The sequence below is a fragment of the Xenopus tropicalis genome, chromosome 2 (assembly GCF_000004195.4).
Source record: "Xenopus tropicalis strain Nigerian chromosome 2, UCB_Xtro_10.0, whole genome shotgun sequence".
NCBI lineage: Eukaryota > Metazoa > Chordata > Amphibia > Anura > Pipidae > Xenopus > Xenopus tropicalis.
This window is the reverse complement of record NC_030678.2, coordinates 142,373,404-142,392,748: the sequence shown is the minus strand read 5'-3', so window position 1 is coordinate 142,392,748 and position 19,345 is coordinate 142,373,404. Positions and strand designations below refer to the sequence as shown.

At 37.4% G+C, this 19,345-nt stretch overlaps 2 protein-coding genes across 3 annotated transcripts; both read left to right on the top strand.

Annotated features, from left to right (window-relative positions):
• Window positions 1–310: 310 nt before the first annotated feature.
• Window positions 311–7,798, top strand: cela1.6 (chymotrypsin like elastase 1, gene 6). 2 transcript variants are annotated; one of them, XM_031897184.1, is made up of 8 exons: window positions 311–375; window positions 1,431–1,519; window positions 2,769–2,869; window positions 3,850–3,975; window positions 4,457–4,593; window positions 5,903–6,048; window positions 6,912–7,061; window positions 7,698–7,798. In XM_031897184.1, exons 1-8 carry the CDS (start codon window positions 336–338, stop codon window positions 7,704–7,706), a joined length of 798 nt encoding a protein of 265 aa, XP_031753044.1. In that variant the 5' UTR covers window positions 311–335; the 3' UTR covers window positions 7,707–7,798. The 2 variants fall into 2 exon arrangements, with proteins under 2 accessions (XP_031753044.1, XP_031753043.1); XM_031897183.1 differs by lacking the exon at window positions 7,698–7,798 and having other exon boundaries at window positions 6,912–7,076.
• Window positions 7,799–11,559: 3,761 nt separating this feature from the next.
• On the top strand, window positions 11,560–18,706 carry cela1.4 (chymotrypsin like elastase 1, gene 4). The gene is made up of 8 exons (NM_001030498.1): window positions 11,560–11,606; window positions 12,628–12,716; window positions 15,310–15,410; window positions 15,502–15,627; window positions 16,085–16,221; window positions 16,846–16,991; window positions 17,782–17,931; window positions 18,622–18,706. Exons 1-8 carry the CDS (start codon window positions 11,567–11,569, stop codon window positions 18,628–18,630), a joined length of 798 nt encoding a protein of 265 aa, NP_001025669.1. The 5' UTR covers window positions 11,560–11,566; the 3' UTR covers window positions 18,631–18,706.
• The last annotated feature ends 639 nt before the right edge of the window (window positions 18,707–19,345 follow it).

Genomic DNA, 19,345 nt, shown 5'->3' with positions numbered 1-19,345 from the left:
TGTACATATGTATTGACTATATACTGGAAAGAAACTATAAATGTATAGCTGTCTAGTTGATTGGTGCTATATATTTTTCTTTTGTAAATGTGTTAAATAACTAAATTAATGGCTGTGAATAATCTACAAATGTTGACGGGCCTTGAGGTATGCTTAATCACAATTGGGTGTACATTTTCCATACTGGGATACTGATATTGTAACATCTGGCATCATTCCCTTTAGATATTTATTAATGTTATCACAAAGTCCTTGCAGAATTTCTAACTAATTTCTATAAAAGGGAGCCAAGAACTGTGAATTCAGGGCTAAGTGTACAAACAATACAAGGCACAATGCTGAGGCTCCTGGTACTTGCTGCGCTTGTCCTTTGTGGTAAGCTTCATGAATTAGCAGTCCTATCTGCCTTATATTTCCCTTTCCTAGTTTAATTTGAATGTCATAAATGTAATAGCCCAAAAATATAGAATAGTTGGATATGAATCTTTAAAACATTGCTGCTTCTATACTTATAATGTTTGTTCAGTAATCTACAGTAGTACAGACCTCTCTATCTTATTAGGAAACCACACATAGGGAAGATATTTCTTTTTGTTAAATAAGCTTAGTTATTTTTTAACATACTTTCTTAAATATGTATATGGTTCCCTATCAATGGAGTTGTTGATCAAACTAATTCCCTTTCTATCATGCTCTTCACACATATAATATTAATATGTCCTCATCTTTATCTAAGTAGTGATTGCTGGTTGAGTACATTACTACATATTAAGCTAGTTATCTGTGTCTTCGGTGATCTAGTTATAAGGTTATTGCAAATCAGGTTAATTATAAATATATAAAGTGTAATGGCAAACACAACTTCTGCAAGAATAAGAATACATTATATGGATTCCCAAAATCCAGGATTTTTTTTTACGATTTATTCAAATCTCATTATTTTTTATATGATTTCATCCAACAAGAACCATTAAAGTAACATAAATCAGAGTCAGGCCAACCCAGCACCCCACCGCGCCCTAGGCATGTGCCTCTTCTGCTTCCCCTAGTTCTGGCCCTGATATCAATTTAGAGTACTGGCCCACTGAAGGCATGATAATCAGATGATGCCCTCATTAGTTTGTTGAAACTAGAATATGAAAATGAGGGTTCTATTTGTTATTCAGGCCATTTTTTGTGGGGAATTCAAAATTTTGACAAATCTAATAATTATGGGTTTGGGATTTCCCTAAAAAAAGGGGTTTGGCAACCTTTAAACTAATTAGGGTTTATTATAATGATATTATGGTAAGAAGTACTTCTTTAAGACTTCTTGGTAAACGAATATAAAGTGAATACAAACAGTTTGTTTTGTGCATGTAAATCTGCTCAAGCCCTTATTAAACACCAGCCTAATCATAAATCACAAAATCATATTCTCTCTCTTTAAGGACATTGTTTCAATGATGTGCGCTACATTGAAGATAATCAGCGAGTGATTGGAGGAAGTGAGGTAGCCAGGAATTCTTGGCCATGGCAGGTTAGCATTCATTCTCCTTAAAATATTATACAGGAATGGGATCCCTTGTCTGGAAACCCATTATCCAGAAAGCTCTGAATTATGTTAAGCCCGTCTTAACTTTACTTTTTCTCTGTAGTAATTAAACAGTACCTTGTACTTGATCCCAACTAAGTTTTAATTAATCCTTATTGGATGCAAAACAATCCTATTGGGTTAAATTAATGTTTTATTAATTTTTTAGTAGACTTAAGGTATGGAGATCCAAATTATTGGAAGACCCCTTATCTGGAATACCTTTGGTCCTGAGCATTCTGGATAAGGGGTCCTATACCCGTATAAGTATATGATGGGATATACATCATGATGCACTCTAATACTATTCTTATACTATGCACATGTACAAGGAAGAAATTGGAGAGATTTCTCTAGTGTTTTCCTGAATTCCATTATAACTGCAGACCATTAAAAATCCTGCACCACAGAATTTAGCAACATATATGGGCTTATTTATCAATTTTCGAGTTTTTCTACATCAAATAGACTCGCATATCCAATGCTTACTCGTTCAAATAAAAAGCTTGAATACCTCAATTTCTTTGAGTTTACAAACTTAGAAAACTCTAAAAAATCGAATTTGAAAATATGCCTTGACTTTGCCTAGGACAACTCCTATTTACTTCTAGAGAAACTCACAAGGTTTCAGATTAATTTTTAGATTCGAGTTTTCAGGTTTTTCGCGGTTAATAAATACCAGACATTCCAGTTTTTGAAACATAATTCAAATTTGAGTTTTTATAGGACAAAAAAAGCCAAATTGTGAAAAAAATCTAACTCAAACGTTGATAAATCTCCCCCTTAGGCAAATTAGAATTTACGTTGGTAAATTGTACTCCATAGGCAGGTTTTTCTTACTGAATATGTGTGGGAGTGGCATCATACTGACTGTCAGGAAAGCACTGATTAATAAGAAATCTTTCTTAATTGTCCATTTTGATCTATGATAATTCTAACCACAAATTTTGCATGTCACTACTTTGAAAATAAAATATCACAGTTTTTCAGCATAGACATCATTCAGAGAAATAATATCATGTATCATAATCTTAATACTTAATACATATTGTGTATTCATCAAGAGAACTATAACATGTCAGTTACTAATATTAAGAATATGCTGCATAACAGAACATTTTATAGAAATTTTTAAATGTGCTAAATCCATGTACATGGCTCACAGTGCTTGTTTCCATTCTTTTTCTCCACCCAGATTTCCCTCCAGTACCTGTCTGGTGGCAGTTGGTACCATACCTGTGGGGGCTCCCTGATCCGTGCCAACAGGGTCCTGACAGCTGCTCACTGCGTAGACACGTAATGGCCAAATAATAAAATATGTGTTATATGTTATTCTGATTTTGACCCTTTATGTGTATTACTCTTAACTCTGAGACATTCACCAGTGATCTGCTGTTATATTTTGAGAACCCAAATCTATTTTAAATGAAAATGATACCCCAGAAAGAATACTTACCGAACAGATAGTTTATTATATTTTGGAAACCTAAATCTATTTTAAAGGACAACTATACCACCAGAAAGACTACTTAGCCAACAGTTTATATCATATTATGTGGCCTACTAAAGAATCTTACCAAACTGGAATATATATCAGTAAATATTGCTCTTTTACATCCCTTCCCTTGAGCCACCATTTAGTGATGGGCTGTGTGCTCCCTCAGAGATCAGCTGACAGGAAATAATGCAGCTCTAACTGCAGGAACTAGTGTCTGAACTTTGCCTGATGTTACCTAACATGTATGTGTGCCATTGGTTTGTTTTTGTACCCTGTGGATCATAAAATGGCAGTTTTCTATTTAGGATTACCCAATAGCACATACTACAATAAAAAGAATATTTTTATGACAATGGTTTATTTAAATAAAGCAGGTTTTTACATATGAGCTGTTTTGTGCAATATATTTTTTATAGAGACCTACGTTATTTGGGAGTATCGTTTTCCTTTAACTAAGATTTCATAGCTACAGCATTTATGTGTTGAATATTTATCTGCTAGGCTTTGAAATCCTTGAGTGATGTGTGATATTACAGCCTAACAGTTCCAGTGAGATCCATTATCACAGAAGTGGCCCTTCTACCCCTAGACATAGCTGTTTATTCAGCAACACTCTTACCAAAACGCACCCTATGGTCTAATCCCTGTGCGTTATGTGCAGTACCTGACCTTAGCTAATTAGCTAATAAAGAGCATCATGTAAAATCTGTTTAGTGGTAGAATTCTCCTTGAAGTGAACTAAGTACAAAACTATTTGCTTTCATTTACTCGTTGCTAGGGTCACTTCCTATCGTGTGGTGGTGGGAGATCACAACATTTACCAGAATGATGGCACAGAACAGTACATCTCAGTATCAAGGATTGTGCAACATGCCAACTGGAACAGAAACAATGTTGCTGCTGGGTAAGATGTTTGTTCCCTACTTACAAATTTAAATTGGAGCCAAAATGAGAGTAAAAAATATGTACATTTTACTGTGGAATTAAAGGCATACTGTCATCTCATCATTATCTCCTTTCATTAAAATACCAATTATAGTTTTTACCCTAAATGTCATCAAGGCTCGGTCACCCATCCATTGCTTTAGGGTCATGCAGGTTCCAGACTCACAGTTTTGAATCTATTGCGTTAGAATGTGGTTCCCTGCACCATGATGTCTTATTGTTTCAATGCAATATCACTTGAAAACTCATTAATATTTTTGATATATAATCCTAATGTTGCAAGGTTCAGATGAATAATATAATAACAATAAATCCAAAACTTAAAGTAATTGTTATTGCTAGAGTCTGAAAATGTTTTGCTATAAATTGTTTAAAATGTTCTGTCTAATCATGTCTCTTGCTTACAGTTAAATTACTGATTTCTATTTTGTGCCTTGCAGGTATGATATTGCAGTGCTTCATCTGGCCTCCAGTGCTGCCCTCAACAGCTATGTTCAATTGGCCAACCTGCCCGCTGATGGTGCGGTCCTGGCCCACAACTATGCCTGCATTATTACCGGATGGGGCAAAACCAGCAGTATGTTCTTATAGTTAACTAAATACAATCATCAGAAGATGTTACTAACACAGGCTGATCAGTCAGATATTAAGGCTCATCATTTACATCCGCAAGATCAGTGAGCAAAGTGCAATTTCAAGTGCAATCCTTACCCACAATGCAGCATTTTGTCTCAGAATTCCAGAGTCACTGCGGACGCAAACAGGCAATTTTTTGACGCCTGTTTGCTCCTTGAGCTGCTCCTACACACATTGCCTGGACACAACTGCAAGTTTTTACGATGAAGACACACAGAGCTACTAGTAGCAGCTACATTTTCATAGCTTCTAAATGCCAGAAAATACCCAGCCATAGACAATACTGAGAATTGCCTCTGCTAAAATACACATAGAGAAAGTTACTAGTAAATGATTAGCATTGTCTATTTCAGCAGCAACGACAAGTAGCTGCTACTAGTAGATCTGTGTGTCTTTACCCTTAAAGCGTGCCTGGCATTCCAATGTTTGGTGCATGAGTGACATTTGCACTCTATTCTTTTAGCACAAGTGTGCTCCACCTATTGATGCAGGGCTCTGAGGGAACCCTGGAGCTTCTGCCTGGTCAAAAGGTGGCAGTTGCTCCAGGGTTCCCATGCCAATAGGCGCAGCAGAATAGGCGCTCGATTTAGAACAAAAAGCAGGAAGGACTGCTTAGGCGCTTAGTGCAACTATACAGTGGTGTATTTTGATGTATGTACCTTTAATAAAAGTAGTTTTATGAACTCACTGAGAGAGAAAGCGCAAGTTGCCCACTGTGCTTGTAGACATAAATGAGCACTCTTGTGTCATTCTGGCATTCACTTGGATGGTTCAATTGCATTCCCCTGACTGAATGGCTGTAGATTATTTAAATGTGTGACCCCATCCTAACTCATACAGGATTTGCTTTTTGAGCCATAACCTTGATTGGGATTATACCACACTTTGACCATTCAAAATGTTTATTTGAAAGACAAATGCACAAAATGATGGTCATCCAATCTGGAAGCAAATGACACAGTTGAATAAATGGTTTCATGTGAATGTTGCCACCTTAACATAAATTTTGTAGAAAACCCATATCCTTCCAATTGTGACTAAATGTATTGCAGTTAAAATGGCAGCCAAAGAAAAAATACCAATGGATCATATCAATAGACTAAATAATTTGCTGTGGAGCCCAGTAGTTCCAGTTATGCCTCTGAAACAGCACATTGATTATATTTGATTTTCTATTTAACTGATCCTCACTTTATCCACGTCAAGAATATAAAATCAGACTACAGAGCTACCTTCTTGTTTCCCTACAGACAATGGCTCTGTTGCCTCCGTACTCCAGCAGGCCCCTCTGCCCGTGGTAGCCCATGCAACCTGCTCCACTGGCTCCTATTGGGGAAGTACAGTCAAGTCCACCATGGTGTGTGCTGGTGGTGATGGAGTCCGTTCAGGATGCCAGGTACAATGATTTCATTTGTGTTGGCTTTAGACAGTTGCAACCTTGATTTATTTTAGGCTTTAATCAAATAATATACGGGACCTTCATACATAGGTTTATAAATGTACTCAGGCCACTTCTCTAGGTGAGAAGCCTTAAACGAAGACTATAAAAGGTAACTTCCCAGAAGCTATTTAATGACAACTGTTGTCACCCAAAATAGAACCTAACTGAAGAAGACAAATGAGTTGAGAAAATTCAGTATGACTTGTTCAGTGATGACTTGATGTCTTATCAAGCATATGGATAATTTATTTTCCAGTGATTTGTTCCAGTGTGTAAAAAAATTTTTTATACAAAACCCTCAATAGTGTTTTACCGAGTGGTTGATAATTAGTAGCCTCAGAGTCATGAGTGAGACAATGATGTAGTTTTGGCATTTTAACTACCTTACTTTATATCACAGTTGATAAATAAGAATATGGTCTTAAAATGGCAGGTGGCATCATTACGTAAGGGACAGGGGGTGCAACTGCCAGTGGGTCTGCCCTCAGGAGGCTGGTTGTGCTGTTATGGAAAGCTTGCTGGGGGCAAGTAGCGCTAGTGCTAGTGTACCCCTGCAAATTTTTATGTCCATGGAAAGTGCAAATATTTATTGCCATTGGATAGAAGAATCAGTATTAGCAGGGCCAGAAAAGCCTAACTACTCTAGGATTGTTATGAAAGGCATCAACTTTGAGAGGGGACTTGAAACTTTGATTTATGGGTTCCTGTGATAATGCACTTTCAGTTAGGATTACGTTGATTAATAACAAGTTGGGATTACGTTGATTAATAACAAGTCCTATATTTCTGCTCTATAACACTTGTTTTATTAAATTCAGGGTGATTCTGGTGGCCCTCTTAACTGCCCTGTCAATGGTGTGTACCAAGTCCATGGTGTCACCAGCTTTGTTGCTGCTGCTGGTTGCAATACATACCTGAAGCCAACAGTGTTCACCAGAGTTTCAGCTTACATCGGATGGATCAATGCTGTGAGTAACAATTAGTAGTGAATCCTTCATAGTTAATGTCCACTGGGGCAGGGACTGATGTTAATGGTCATGTGGGACATGTTGGACTTATAATGGTTTTTTTTACATTGACACGGGTGAGTGAAGAGCGTATATTTTGCTGTCTGTATGTACTATATTATTAGTTATTATACTGTCACAAGCTCATTGCACCCCCTTTATTTTAAAAAGCTTTATGTAGAGGAAAATGCTTAATTTAAATGTACTAATTGATTTATAAAGCTGCTAGGATAATGCCTGCCCTGGTTTTATGTAGCCCATAACCACACATTTAAAGCATCAGTAACATTCCATCATAAACATACATTGCAACCATCTGGCAACTACTCGTACCCGTGATTGGCAGCTGATTCTCTCATACCCATTAATGCTTAGATTTTTGGGCTATTAAAAAAGTGCTCAGGTAAAGAAACAACATTATAGGTTCATTAATATATTCATATTTAGTCACTAATATTTCATAAAAGTCCAGTCTCTTCTAATCCTCTGGCTTCTCTTATTATACATGTCTTTTTCTGCTTTTGTTTTCAAGTATAAATGCCATGCTTGTGTTCTTTGTGTATTTTTTTTTTTAATTAATCTTTTTATGTCTTTCAGAATATTTAAAATGTGAGCGTAAAAGAAGTTTGAAGAGTACCAGATAACTCTAATAAAGGATATGTAAACATTGAATAAAGTATAAAAAAAATCTTATAATACTCTCTTGCATTAGCTTTTGGTGTGTATGTGTTTGTTTAGGTTTTACATCATTATATTTACTGGACAAAAAAACATTAAAATTGTAATGTTTTATTGCCTGTAACATTGGTACCGTTAGGATGTACCAAGGTAGGCCTGGACCCATTCAGTGTTACATGACTCCTCCAAAAATGGGTTTAACCTTATCACGTTGCCAGAAGCAATCTGTTCCAGCCTGGCATCATGAATGGAGTATACAATTTAAGGCCCAGGATATTTAACAAAGGACTAAAACATGTGGGGGAAAATATCATGATACAAACTAGCTTAGTCTTTTGTAAAATCTCTACTACTTGAGCTACAGTACATATTTACCTTTTCTATTACCAGTATGGAAATCAAACTTGTGCATGAATTCAAAGAGGTTAGAGACACTTTATGTTGACTTTAAACCACTAAGGGCCATGACAGAAGGGGAGATTAGTTGCCCGCAACAGATCTCCTCTATTGTAAGCGACTAATCTCCTCCAAATGACTTCCCACTAAATTGCCAGTGGAAATATATGCTTCTTTGGGTTTCTGAAGTCACCCAGAGTTGCCTTGAGAGGAAATTTGCAACACGTTTTCCCACCACAATTTACATTATCACTGGTAGGAAGGAGATACATTGTGGGTAACTAATCTCTTTGTGTGTCAAGGCCAGTAATAAAAAGTGGTTGTCAAACCGATTCCCCCACCATAAGGCTGGGGGTTAGGAATCTATATAGGAATCTATATATTGCCTTGGGCATAGCACAGACTTTCACAATTTTGTATAATAATCAACTCAGAAGTGGAGCTAAAGTTAAATTTACAGTTAGACTGAAAGGCTGCATTTGTTGATAAACTTGATTTGATTGATCCCTTTTAAGACATTCAACAAACATTTCAAGCTTCAGGGTTTATTTTAACAATCGGTAGCAAGAAAAAGTAATGTGGAGTCTCAAGAAAAATATTATAATTAGTCAGTTATAGCCCAGAGAAGGTTAAAACTGGCCTTCCAAATAAAATCATTCATATGTGATGCCCAAATCAAAATCAAAGAAGGCTTCATGATGTTTAGGGGGTGCATATTCCATGCACTCATAAAGCAAAATGTATTAGGGCTTTGATTGTTCCACCAAAGAATCTATGTTAAAGGGATTCTGTTCATCTGTTCCCTCAGATATTACACCATGTATTACTCCAATTCATGGCCCAAGTTCCTAACATTTTAGTAATTCCAGGAGATCCAGTATTGCCAAGATCTTCTCCTTTTGCCAAGTTTGTTGCAAATTCACAACAATAACAGCTTTGAAATACCTCCACCATCAACAATGCACTGTTTCCCTGCACTGGTACAACTTGTGTGTTTGCTTCAGAAACACCACAATAGTTTATATAAATAAGATGCTGTGTAGTCATTCAAGTTGAAATGGGGCTTAATGGCACAGGTTACATAGCAGATAGCAGATAAGCTCTGTAGAGCACAATAAACTTAGTTCTTACACAGGATTCTAAACCCATTGTATTTAACAGAGCATATCTGCTATGTAACCTGTGCCTTTCCTCCTTTTTCAGATTGAATAGCTGCCCCCATGGCTACACAGCAGCTTGTTTATATAGGCTATAGTAGCATTTCTGAAGCAAACACACCCATTTTACCAGTGTAGGCCAACATAATATTCTATTTTAATAACTTTAAAACACTTTCAATTGTGATATTACTGTTCCTTCGTCATGCCATGTTCAGTTGTGCCCATTCATCACAGAATAGATTTGTTTCTTAACTTACACAGTTCCATACAGACCAATGCACGTTTTGCCTGACTGGCTTCTTCTAGGTCATATTCCTCTACTTAAAACGCATCCATTTAGCATATATACGGAACACAGGGGACAAAACGTGATGAAGTTTTCTGCGTGTCCTGTTCCCAGTGCTCCATATGTGAGCAAAGTTGAGGTGCAGCTGTGGCCTCACCACAAATCCAGGCCTGGAAATTACAGACACAATGATCCCTCAAATGATACTGTTTGTATGTGATGACATCTGTGACCCTCATCATATCTAAGCCCTATTTATAATAATGTGTGTCAGTACTTCTCTGCTTCACACATATAGGTGGAAGGAGATTTGTCAGTTTTGTTCTCTAGTAAGCAATCAATGTATGAATAACAGGTTGGTCCCAAAATTTAATACCACACACATGGCTTAAATAATCCCTGAACGTGAACCAAGCAAGCACACTGACACCTTCAGATTTTACCTTAATGCTGCTGCCAACCACAGGGGAACTACAAAAAGAGTACAGATAAAAAAGAGAAGGAAAAACAAATAAATATATTTTTAGCCTCACACAAGTGTATTTTTATACATGGCACATTGCTTTCTTTATCATTGTTTCTCTTCAGGTGGTTGTTCTTTGGGTTTGGCACTCACATTGCTTGTTTTTCTTTAAAAAAAACCCTAATCTCATACACACGAGAAATTTTGCCATGAAATTGACCTTTTGGATATTTGTTTTGGCAACTTTAAACCAAAAGATTTGGCTGCTTCAAAACATTAGACTTGATGTTTTAGTAATAAATAGCCCTTTGGCTTAAAATAAGCTTGAAATTAGCATTTACTACCACATTCTTAGATGCTTCAGTCAAAGCCTACAGAAAATAGTAGCCTAAAAAAATGTAGCAACACATTTCTAGGATTCTATTAACTGATAAGCACTGACATATGCACTTGTGAGGCAATTTACATTTAAGGTTATAGGTTATGAATATAGTTTCAGGCTACTCAAAAATATGTATTATTATTATTATTAACATGTAACTATAAAGTGCCAACATATTCCACAGTGCTGTACATTGAACATTAAGAACTATATACAAAGCAGCCAATAACTACATGAGTTAAAGAGGGTCCGTCCTGCCCAAAAGAGATTATGATTGCCTACAGAAGGCTCTGGTCAGCCACCCCGAGTCAACGGCAGCCTAGGCAACAATGAAACTAGAAGCTAAGCCAGTAACACCTTCATAGAAGGCATAGAAAATTACAATTACATTACTATTCATTCAGCTTAACATAAACAAAGTATAGAAGACCATTTTATTGGCTTTGGACATGTGTTTGTTTTGCAAAAAAAGACCCACACAGGTTGAGTATAAGCTCTTTTACATACAAGAGTATGTTTATTAGTAGCCAGTCACAGGTGCAGTGAGTCACAGCCATGAACTGACAGCTGCCCTTAGGCTGAGTGCAGTGAGAGACGGCTATGATAGCAAAGATCACCAAACTGCTGTATATATAGTAATTAAATCAATTGGACTTGCTGTATATTTTCCTTGAAGACATTTCAGTAATCATTCCACTGGCTTTCTCAATTCAGCTGGATGACTAGCAAAACTACTTTAAGTTCAGTTGATTTGACTTATTACTGTAGATATACCCTGACCTGGATGAATGAGAACCTTTACAGATGTTCTGCTATGTACATAGTAACTGTATAAAGTGGAAAGTGCAAAACATATAATGGGCAATGGCAGATAATTATCTTATAATGGTGTAATAAATCTCGTTAAATCTCTAACTTACATAAGTTGCTCCTAGTCCTTGAGTTAAGCATCAAAATATTTTTCCTAATACTCATTTGGCACCTATTGTATTTGGAACACCTGGCAATACTCTCACTGCTTGATAAAATCATCTTAGTGCCAAACAATGGAGTATAAAAATAGAGCACAACAGGGCACATATGTGCAGAAACAACGACAAGATGTTCCAGCTACTACTACTTGCTGCCCTGGTCCTTTGTGGTAAGTGGTTATTTGCTGTACCTCTGTAAGGAATCTAGGATGTTCATTACTATATACACAGAGAGGAGGTATTACTATCATACTGAATACAATTTAATATTCATCTTTACTAGTCAATTTCCAGTAAAACCTGCAGAAGCAGATGAAATGCTTTAGAAATATACTAATAGTTTTATTATCATACTCACAGCTTACTGGTTGTGTTGAACTTGTAGGGTACAACCATATCTACATTCTACTCACTTATCCTGAGAATAGAAACAGTAATATTTTTATTTGACACAATATAATTTTAGAAACGTGCTCTGAACACTTCTTAAAAAAAACTCTGACCTGTTTTGTGCTGAAACAATAAAGCCCATTGGGGGTTTCTTTCTGTCCCTTTACGTAGCTGTTTGAGAGTCATCATTAGCTCCATGCTAGTTTCTGGCTTAACTTTCAGCAGTATTCCTTTTATCAAACAGTTAATGTGATAAGGTGTACAGAGTTTGCTCTAGTTCTAGGAACCAGTATGCACCAGTAAAGGCCCCCATACATGGGCCGATTCTAGCTGCCGATATCGGTCCCTTAGACGGATTCGGCAGCTAATCGGCCCGTGTATGGGCACTACCGACGGGCCTGCCCAGCCGATATCTGGCCTGAAATCAGCCAGATATCGATCGGGCAGGTTAAAAAATCTAGTCTGATCGAGGACTGCATTGTCTCGTTGATGCTGTCCCCGGACCGACTTTGCCTATACCTGTCATTATAATTCGATCGTTTGGCCATAGGGCCAAACAATCAAATTAGCCTGGAATCTCCCGATATCGCCCACCCGTAGGTGGGGGATATCGGGAGAAGATCTGCTCGCTTGGCGACATCACCAAGGCAGCGGTTCTTAAGGTACAGTATATGGGCACCTTTAGTGGCATTTACTGGCTTTTTGCTGGATATTTATCAGCTGTTATTACATTACCCCCTATATGTTTGTGTAAGAAACAGAAGACCACACTTTACAAACAGCTTTTCTTTCTTCTAAAAGGACGTTGTGATGAAGACATTGGATTCATAGAGGACAATGGACGTGTGGTAGGAGGAATTAATGCTGCCAAAAACTCTTGGCCATGGCAGGTCAGTGCTAATCTAATTTAAATGCCTCAGCTTAACTAATACTGCACAGTTATTCCATGAAAAGGGGAAAAACATCATGTTGGAGAGTCCATTTACTCTTTATAAATAGGTAGTAAAACATGAGAAAACAACATATTGGGTGCAACATATTATTATTAGTATTACATTTTTCATTGTGTGTATATTATATTACGAAGTTGCTATTAGCAGAGCTGTCAAGAAACTCTATGTCATTAGGGTGATAATGATTCACTCCAGTCATCTTTGAGATCTTATTTTATGTCAAACCTCGTTTCGTGCAATATTCGGTACATGTATGGTGGCTCCACAAGACGACCGATATCCCAAAGGCAGGTTAAAAGATTTTGATTGGGCGCTGTTGAAGGCGCCCGAGCAGAATCTACATTTAGGGCTGAATCGGCAGGTGGAGGTAGAATTTCTATTGTTTCTACCCACATATCTGACAATTCAGCCCTGAACGTCAATGGAGGGTGGGAACAATCTTTCCTGTGAACAATGGTCCCACGAAAGTCGTTATTGCTACGTGTATAACCACCTTTACTGTTTTGATTGAAGAGGAATTGGGTTAATGACTATATGATTATCACCCTAAGGGCATAAGGTTAGTTGACAAATAAAGGCGACATGGTGCATTATCCTTTTGAGAAGCATTCAAGGCATTACAGAGCTACTGAGAGAGCACCTAGATTGGCAGACAGAGAAAGGTCTTGAAAGGGGTCCTCCAGCTTTTGCCAGGTTTCTGAAATAACAGATGAAATGAGAGGAGCCATGGATGGATCCTGGGGTACAACCTGAAAGGTCAATGTACTGTTTATAATTCCTAAATTGTTTTAATAATATCAAAAAAAATGTCCCTGAAATGATATAGGGCTAAGTTTACTGCTATTATACAGTTTTCTGTATTACTGCTTTACATTAAGGGATCTTATACTAATACATTTATATCTCTAATTAGCAATACATATAGATAAATGCTGAAGACTGCAATTATTTCTTTGCAGCCATAATTGCATCTAAACTATTTTCTAACTAGCTCTTCACCAGCAGATTGTATAAGGGGTCAATTCTGACCTCCTGGGCAGTGTGCAAAGTGCAAAAAACTGGCGCAATGAAGAGGCAATTGCACAATGCTTCTGCTATTGCAGATAAATTTCAGAGCACAGAGACCTGCGTCTACCAGCATTCTATTCAAAAGAGCTATGCACCAACATGATGTGTCCCCTAGACAAAAGTGCTGCCTGAATGATCACTAAGTATCCTATTTAGTATCCTGTTTAACCCTTACATATTGCCATATGATATGCAACAGAAATGATTGCTTAAAATAAAAAGTGGCAAAAAATCCAACTTCAGAAAAACCCAAGCAGCCCCTGATTTATTGTATTTTATATATTTGCGGTTTATCATTGGTATAAAAACAAAATCAGGTGCAAAAGGAATATAACTGAAAGCTTATAATTTTCCTGCAGAATGTTATTTCCACAGTGGTTCAGACTATTTATTGCAAGGATTTTACTATAACTACATCATATTTGTAGATCTGTTACATTGACTCACACATTAGTGCATATCTAACTTTATCTGAAAACCAGGCCTAGAATAGTTTTTGTTACTCATTGTTAATATTGTACTATGTATTTAGTTAAACCCAGGTTTAGAAGCATGATGCAATAAACAGTAAATATAGACACCTTAGTATAGATTGGCCCAGGTCACATTTGCTGTTATAGAACTTGAACTCCGACCCCCTTCCAAAAATGCTGACGCTGTCTTTCCATGAACTACTAAATTATAGAGACCACATACACCTATACCTACATGTTTAGGAGACACATAAATAGTACTTCAATTGAATATTCAATAAGGCAGTGATCCCCAACCAGTGGCTCGGGGGCAACATGTTGCTCACCAACCCCTTGGATGTGGCTCCCAGTGCCCCCAAACCAGGTAGTTATTTTTGAATTCCTGACTTGGTGGCAAGTTTTGGTTGTAGAAAAACAATATTTACTACCAAATAAAGCAGAGGGCAACCATTTTGTAGAAGCCGTTATCAAGAGAAGGTTTGAATCATTCCAAAATCTTGTTTATGTGCTAGAATGGAGGACCTGCTTCCCATGCCCAGTTGCAGGCTTCCACAGTGATAGACTGTGAGGAGAGAGGGGGCATCAAGGAAGTGCAGAATGAAAGTGATTTCTGTGCCCAACGTATAGAGGAGGGGCAGGCAATATATGACTAGCTGTCTGGATGATGGGTCCCCGTCAATGTCATATTCAATCTGCAATCTCATACCATTTATGGCTGTTTTAACAAGATAAACACCACACAATGTAGTTATGTTCAGGCAAACTCTAGCATGGGAAAAGAAGCTCAAACTTGTTATGATTTGTTCCAGCCCAATGCCATGTTTTACAATAAATGGGTATCGCTTTCAGACTATTGATCAATGTACACTTGACAGTCTTTTAACAAAAGATTCATTGTCATTAGTCATTTGTTCCTTTTAAATTGATTTGTTTACTCTCAGTGACTATTACTTGTGTCAGCAATATCTTTTCTCTATGTTCTCCCCAAGGTTTCTCTCCAGTACTTGTCTAGTGGTTATTGGTACCATACCTGTGGAGCAAGTCTCATCCGTGCCAACAGAGTCTTAACAGCTGCTCACTGTGTGGACAGGTAATAGTCCATCCAATGCACTCTGAGTACATGCTATCAGGTGCTTGTTGAACCTAAATTTAAAAAATACACTTTTCACTGTGTTTTAAAGGTCTGTTTCCTTCCGTGTTGTTTTGGGAGATCATAATATCAATGCAAACGACGGCACCGAACAGTACATTTCTGTTTCAAGAATTATAAAGCATGCTAACTGGAACACAAATAATATAGCAGCTGGGTAAGAATCTTGCAAATACTTCTGTGATATAGTCCTGGTTTAAAGGAAAGCTAGAAATAAAATGTAAACCCACTGGGCATTGAAAACCTAGGATTCGGGAACCTAGGAATCTTTTTAAAAGGTTGCAGCCTCCTAGGATAAATCCAAGTACACTTCAAGTACACAAAGGGCCCAGACAGCCCAATAAATAGTGACTGTCTATGGCTTCTTACTGCAGCCCTTCTGACATTTCCCAGAACCCACAGATTGCCAGTCCAGGACTGGACGTATTTATTACTTGCATGTGTGAATACAGAGTATGTGCTACACAATGCCTGGACTTTGAGGACAGATGAGGCACACAACTGTGACTGACTTACAGAAGAACTAAAGAAGCTGCAAAAGTGCAAAGAATTTAATTCACTAAGTAAACAAGGTATATCTTGGTTCCATCTTATAAAGTCTCTCTCCCTTGCAGGTATGATATTGCAGTCCTTCATTTGGCCTCCAGTGCCACCCTTAACAACTATGTGAGACTGGCCCAGCTGCCCGCTGATGGTGTAGTCCTGGCCAACAACCATGGCTGCGTTGTTACAGGATGGGGCAGAACCAGCAGTAAGTTGCATTAATATGAGGGTTTTACAGGCTGGGCAGCTGATACTGCAGGGCCCTTAGTAAGGTATATTTAGGAACCTAAAATGGATGCACATTTAAAAAATGGGAGGTAGTTCTGTTCCAGGCAGTAGGTATAATTTGTTAACTCCAGGCCTATACAATGCCCTGCAGCTGTCAATCAAAGGGGAAGGAATGAAGCACACAGAAAACTAAAAGGTCTTAATAAATCCATGAAAGCTTCCGAGGTGAGGCAAACCTAGCTTGGTAGCTGCTAACAATAAATGATGTTGTATAGCCAATACAAATGTACTCTGATAACTAATAAATATTGTAATTATCTTATCTAAAGTTGTGCACCCCTTGTAAAAAAAAAAAGGCACCTCATAATTCCATGGTATGTGACCATATACAATCACATATCTCTGTGTAAAAAAACAACACTGATTACAAGAGTGCATATATTACCCAAGACTCTTAGCAATGTTAACAGATATGTAGGTTGCAGTTTGCATGGAAATTGAAGCATATAATAATAACATTTAGCATCAAGCTGCAAGGGACCCATAAAATATTGTTTATGGTTTTAAATTACTGAGAATACTAAGCTAGTTATGTCTCCTGCAGCTGGGGGATCTCTTGCCGCTATCCTGCAGCAGGCTCCTCTCTCTGTGGTTGCACACTCAACTTGCTCCAGCAGCTCCTGGTGGGGCAGCAGCGTGAAGACCACTATGGTGTGCGCTGGTGGTGATGGAGTCCGTTCTTCTTGCAACGTAAGTTAATTACAGAATGACAATCTCTATCCTGCAACACATTTTACACATCAAATGAACCTTAAGGGAAAAAGTTTAATATCAAGGTAGGGTAGAAATGCTGTACCTTTTTGTTTTGGGCTTCTGTGCCACCAAACCTATTTCATGGTGAAGATCTGTGCCTCCAATGAATTCAAATTCACATAATATGCCAGCACAAAAACCAGTGCATTTGATGGCCCTGTAGTCTCAGCTTAAATGATAGATGTAACTTCAATTTCTGCTGATGTTTTGATGATCTCAAACCTAAAGCTTAGCTTCTAAACAGCAGTCAGAGAACACAGAGCATGTGCAATGCCACAGAGACCCAAAAGTTGGCCTTACAAAATCAGATGATGGGGCTATCGTTGAATTTATGGATCATTACTGTGATAGGGCTACTGATGCTCTAGGCTGGTAGAGTAGTTTAAGTATATAAACTCCAGCATTTCTAGTTATAGTTTTAGGCTTTACAGTAATAGAACAATTAACACACAAACACACCTTACTGAATTACAACATACCTACTTGTGGTGCAGTGCAAAAGAACTCTGTGACCTTGCATCACTTCATAACCAAAACAAGGCACAGAACACAGCATTTTTTTCAAGCGATACTTGCATGTAAAGAAATGTTGGACCATTATATTGAAGCAGACAGTCCCACAGTTTGGAAATATGTATTTGGAATATGTATTTCTACATGCATTTTACTATTTAAACAGCTTTTTCTGGTGCTTCCTCCACCTATTCACTGTTCCCTTGTATAACAGGGAGATTCTGGTGGCCCCCTAAACTGTGCTGTTAATGGAGTCTATCAAGTCCATGGTATTGTCAGTTTTGGATCTGCCAGCGGATGCAACATAAGTCGAAAACCATCTGTATTCACCAGAGTGTCAGCCTACATTGCCTGGATCAACAATGTAAGTTCTACATGTATTTTATATTCTGAATAAATTGGCTTAACAGTTAAATATTGCCACATTTACTTAAGGCTACTGGATTCTTTCTGTTTACTAGTATGTGGAAATGTAATATATTCCCCCATAGTTAACGAGATGCACATATTCTTTGCACCCCTGGCCCAGAATGCGCAGTACTGCACCATACACACCCCCAGGTTGCAAGAAAAATCTCCCAAAACTTAAGACTATCGGCAGCGAAGCACTCAGAGATCCAGATGAAAACAGCACATAAGCCCCACAATGGGGAGTGAATATTATGTATAGACCACAATACAGAAAAGATCATCATTGTCCTTTTCTACAGCTGTGATTATACTGTACACTCACCTTTATAAGTAGGCACAGTGGGCATTGCTACCTCTTAGTGGTGGGGTCTTTGGGTTATTTCGGAATGGCATTTGTATGCAGGTTTTTGTGGATGTTCTGGTTTCCTCCCACACTTCATAAAGTCTACTGCTAGGTTACTAGGCTGACCCCATTTTGTATTAGTGCTAAACAAGGGTCAGTGAAATTCTTTATAAAGCACTGGGAAATAGGTAGTATTAAAGAAAATAATACAAAAAAATAACAGAAGAGCAACTTCTAATAAAGTTCCCAAATAGCATATTTGATTAACTCTGAATTCTAACTTGTCATTTTGTTTTTCAGGCTCTGTAAAGAGACTACAATCAACATATGTGAAATTTATTATACTTATCGTGTTAAAACAGCAATAAAGAACCAAATGCAAATATTCTGTCTGTTTTGGCCTTCTTGCATGCAGATATTACAAATGAAGGTATGCAGAATAATTAAAATATATATTTGTGTGCTCTCCTGCCTTCTATATGTTCTTATTTATATTGGTTGTGAGATCTCTTCTAGCCATATTGGCAAATGCATCAACTAAACACACCTGAAATGGGGCTGTACAAAACAGGTGTGTAACAGGCAGGACTGAAGCAAATATTGGTTTTTTAATTAAATTCAACACAGTGACCTTTGGCTTTGTTTTTTTTGTGTGTTTCTAATTTTGAAAAAAAAAAACTTATCAAGGACACAGGATATTTTTCCATTAAATAGCCTAATAATAATAATAATAATAAACAAGCATATAACTGGGCTACTATGGGGTTCTGTTTGTCCAAAGCACATTTTGTCTACAAAAATACATTCTATATACAAAAAACAATCCTCAGTAAACAGAATTAATGTGTGGACATATACACTGGTAAAAACTATACAAAAGATATATTTCTAGTGAAGAATGACAACAAAAATCAATTTTGTACACAAAAGGATATTATTATTATATTACAAACTCCATTCTGTAAATTTTAACAAGCATTCTATCTCACAAATGTATAATATTCATACAACAAAACCAATTATG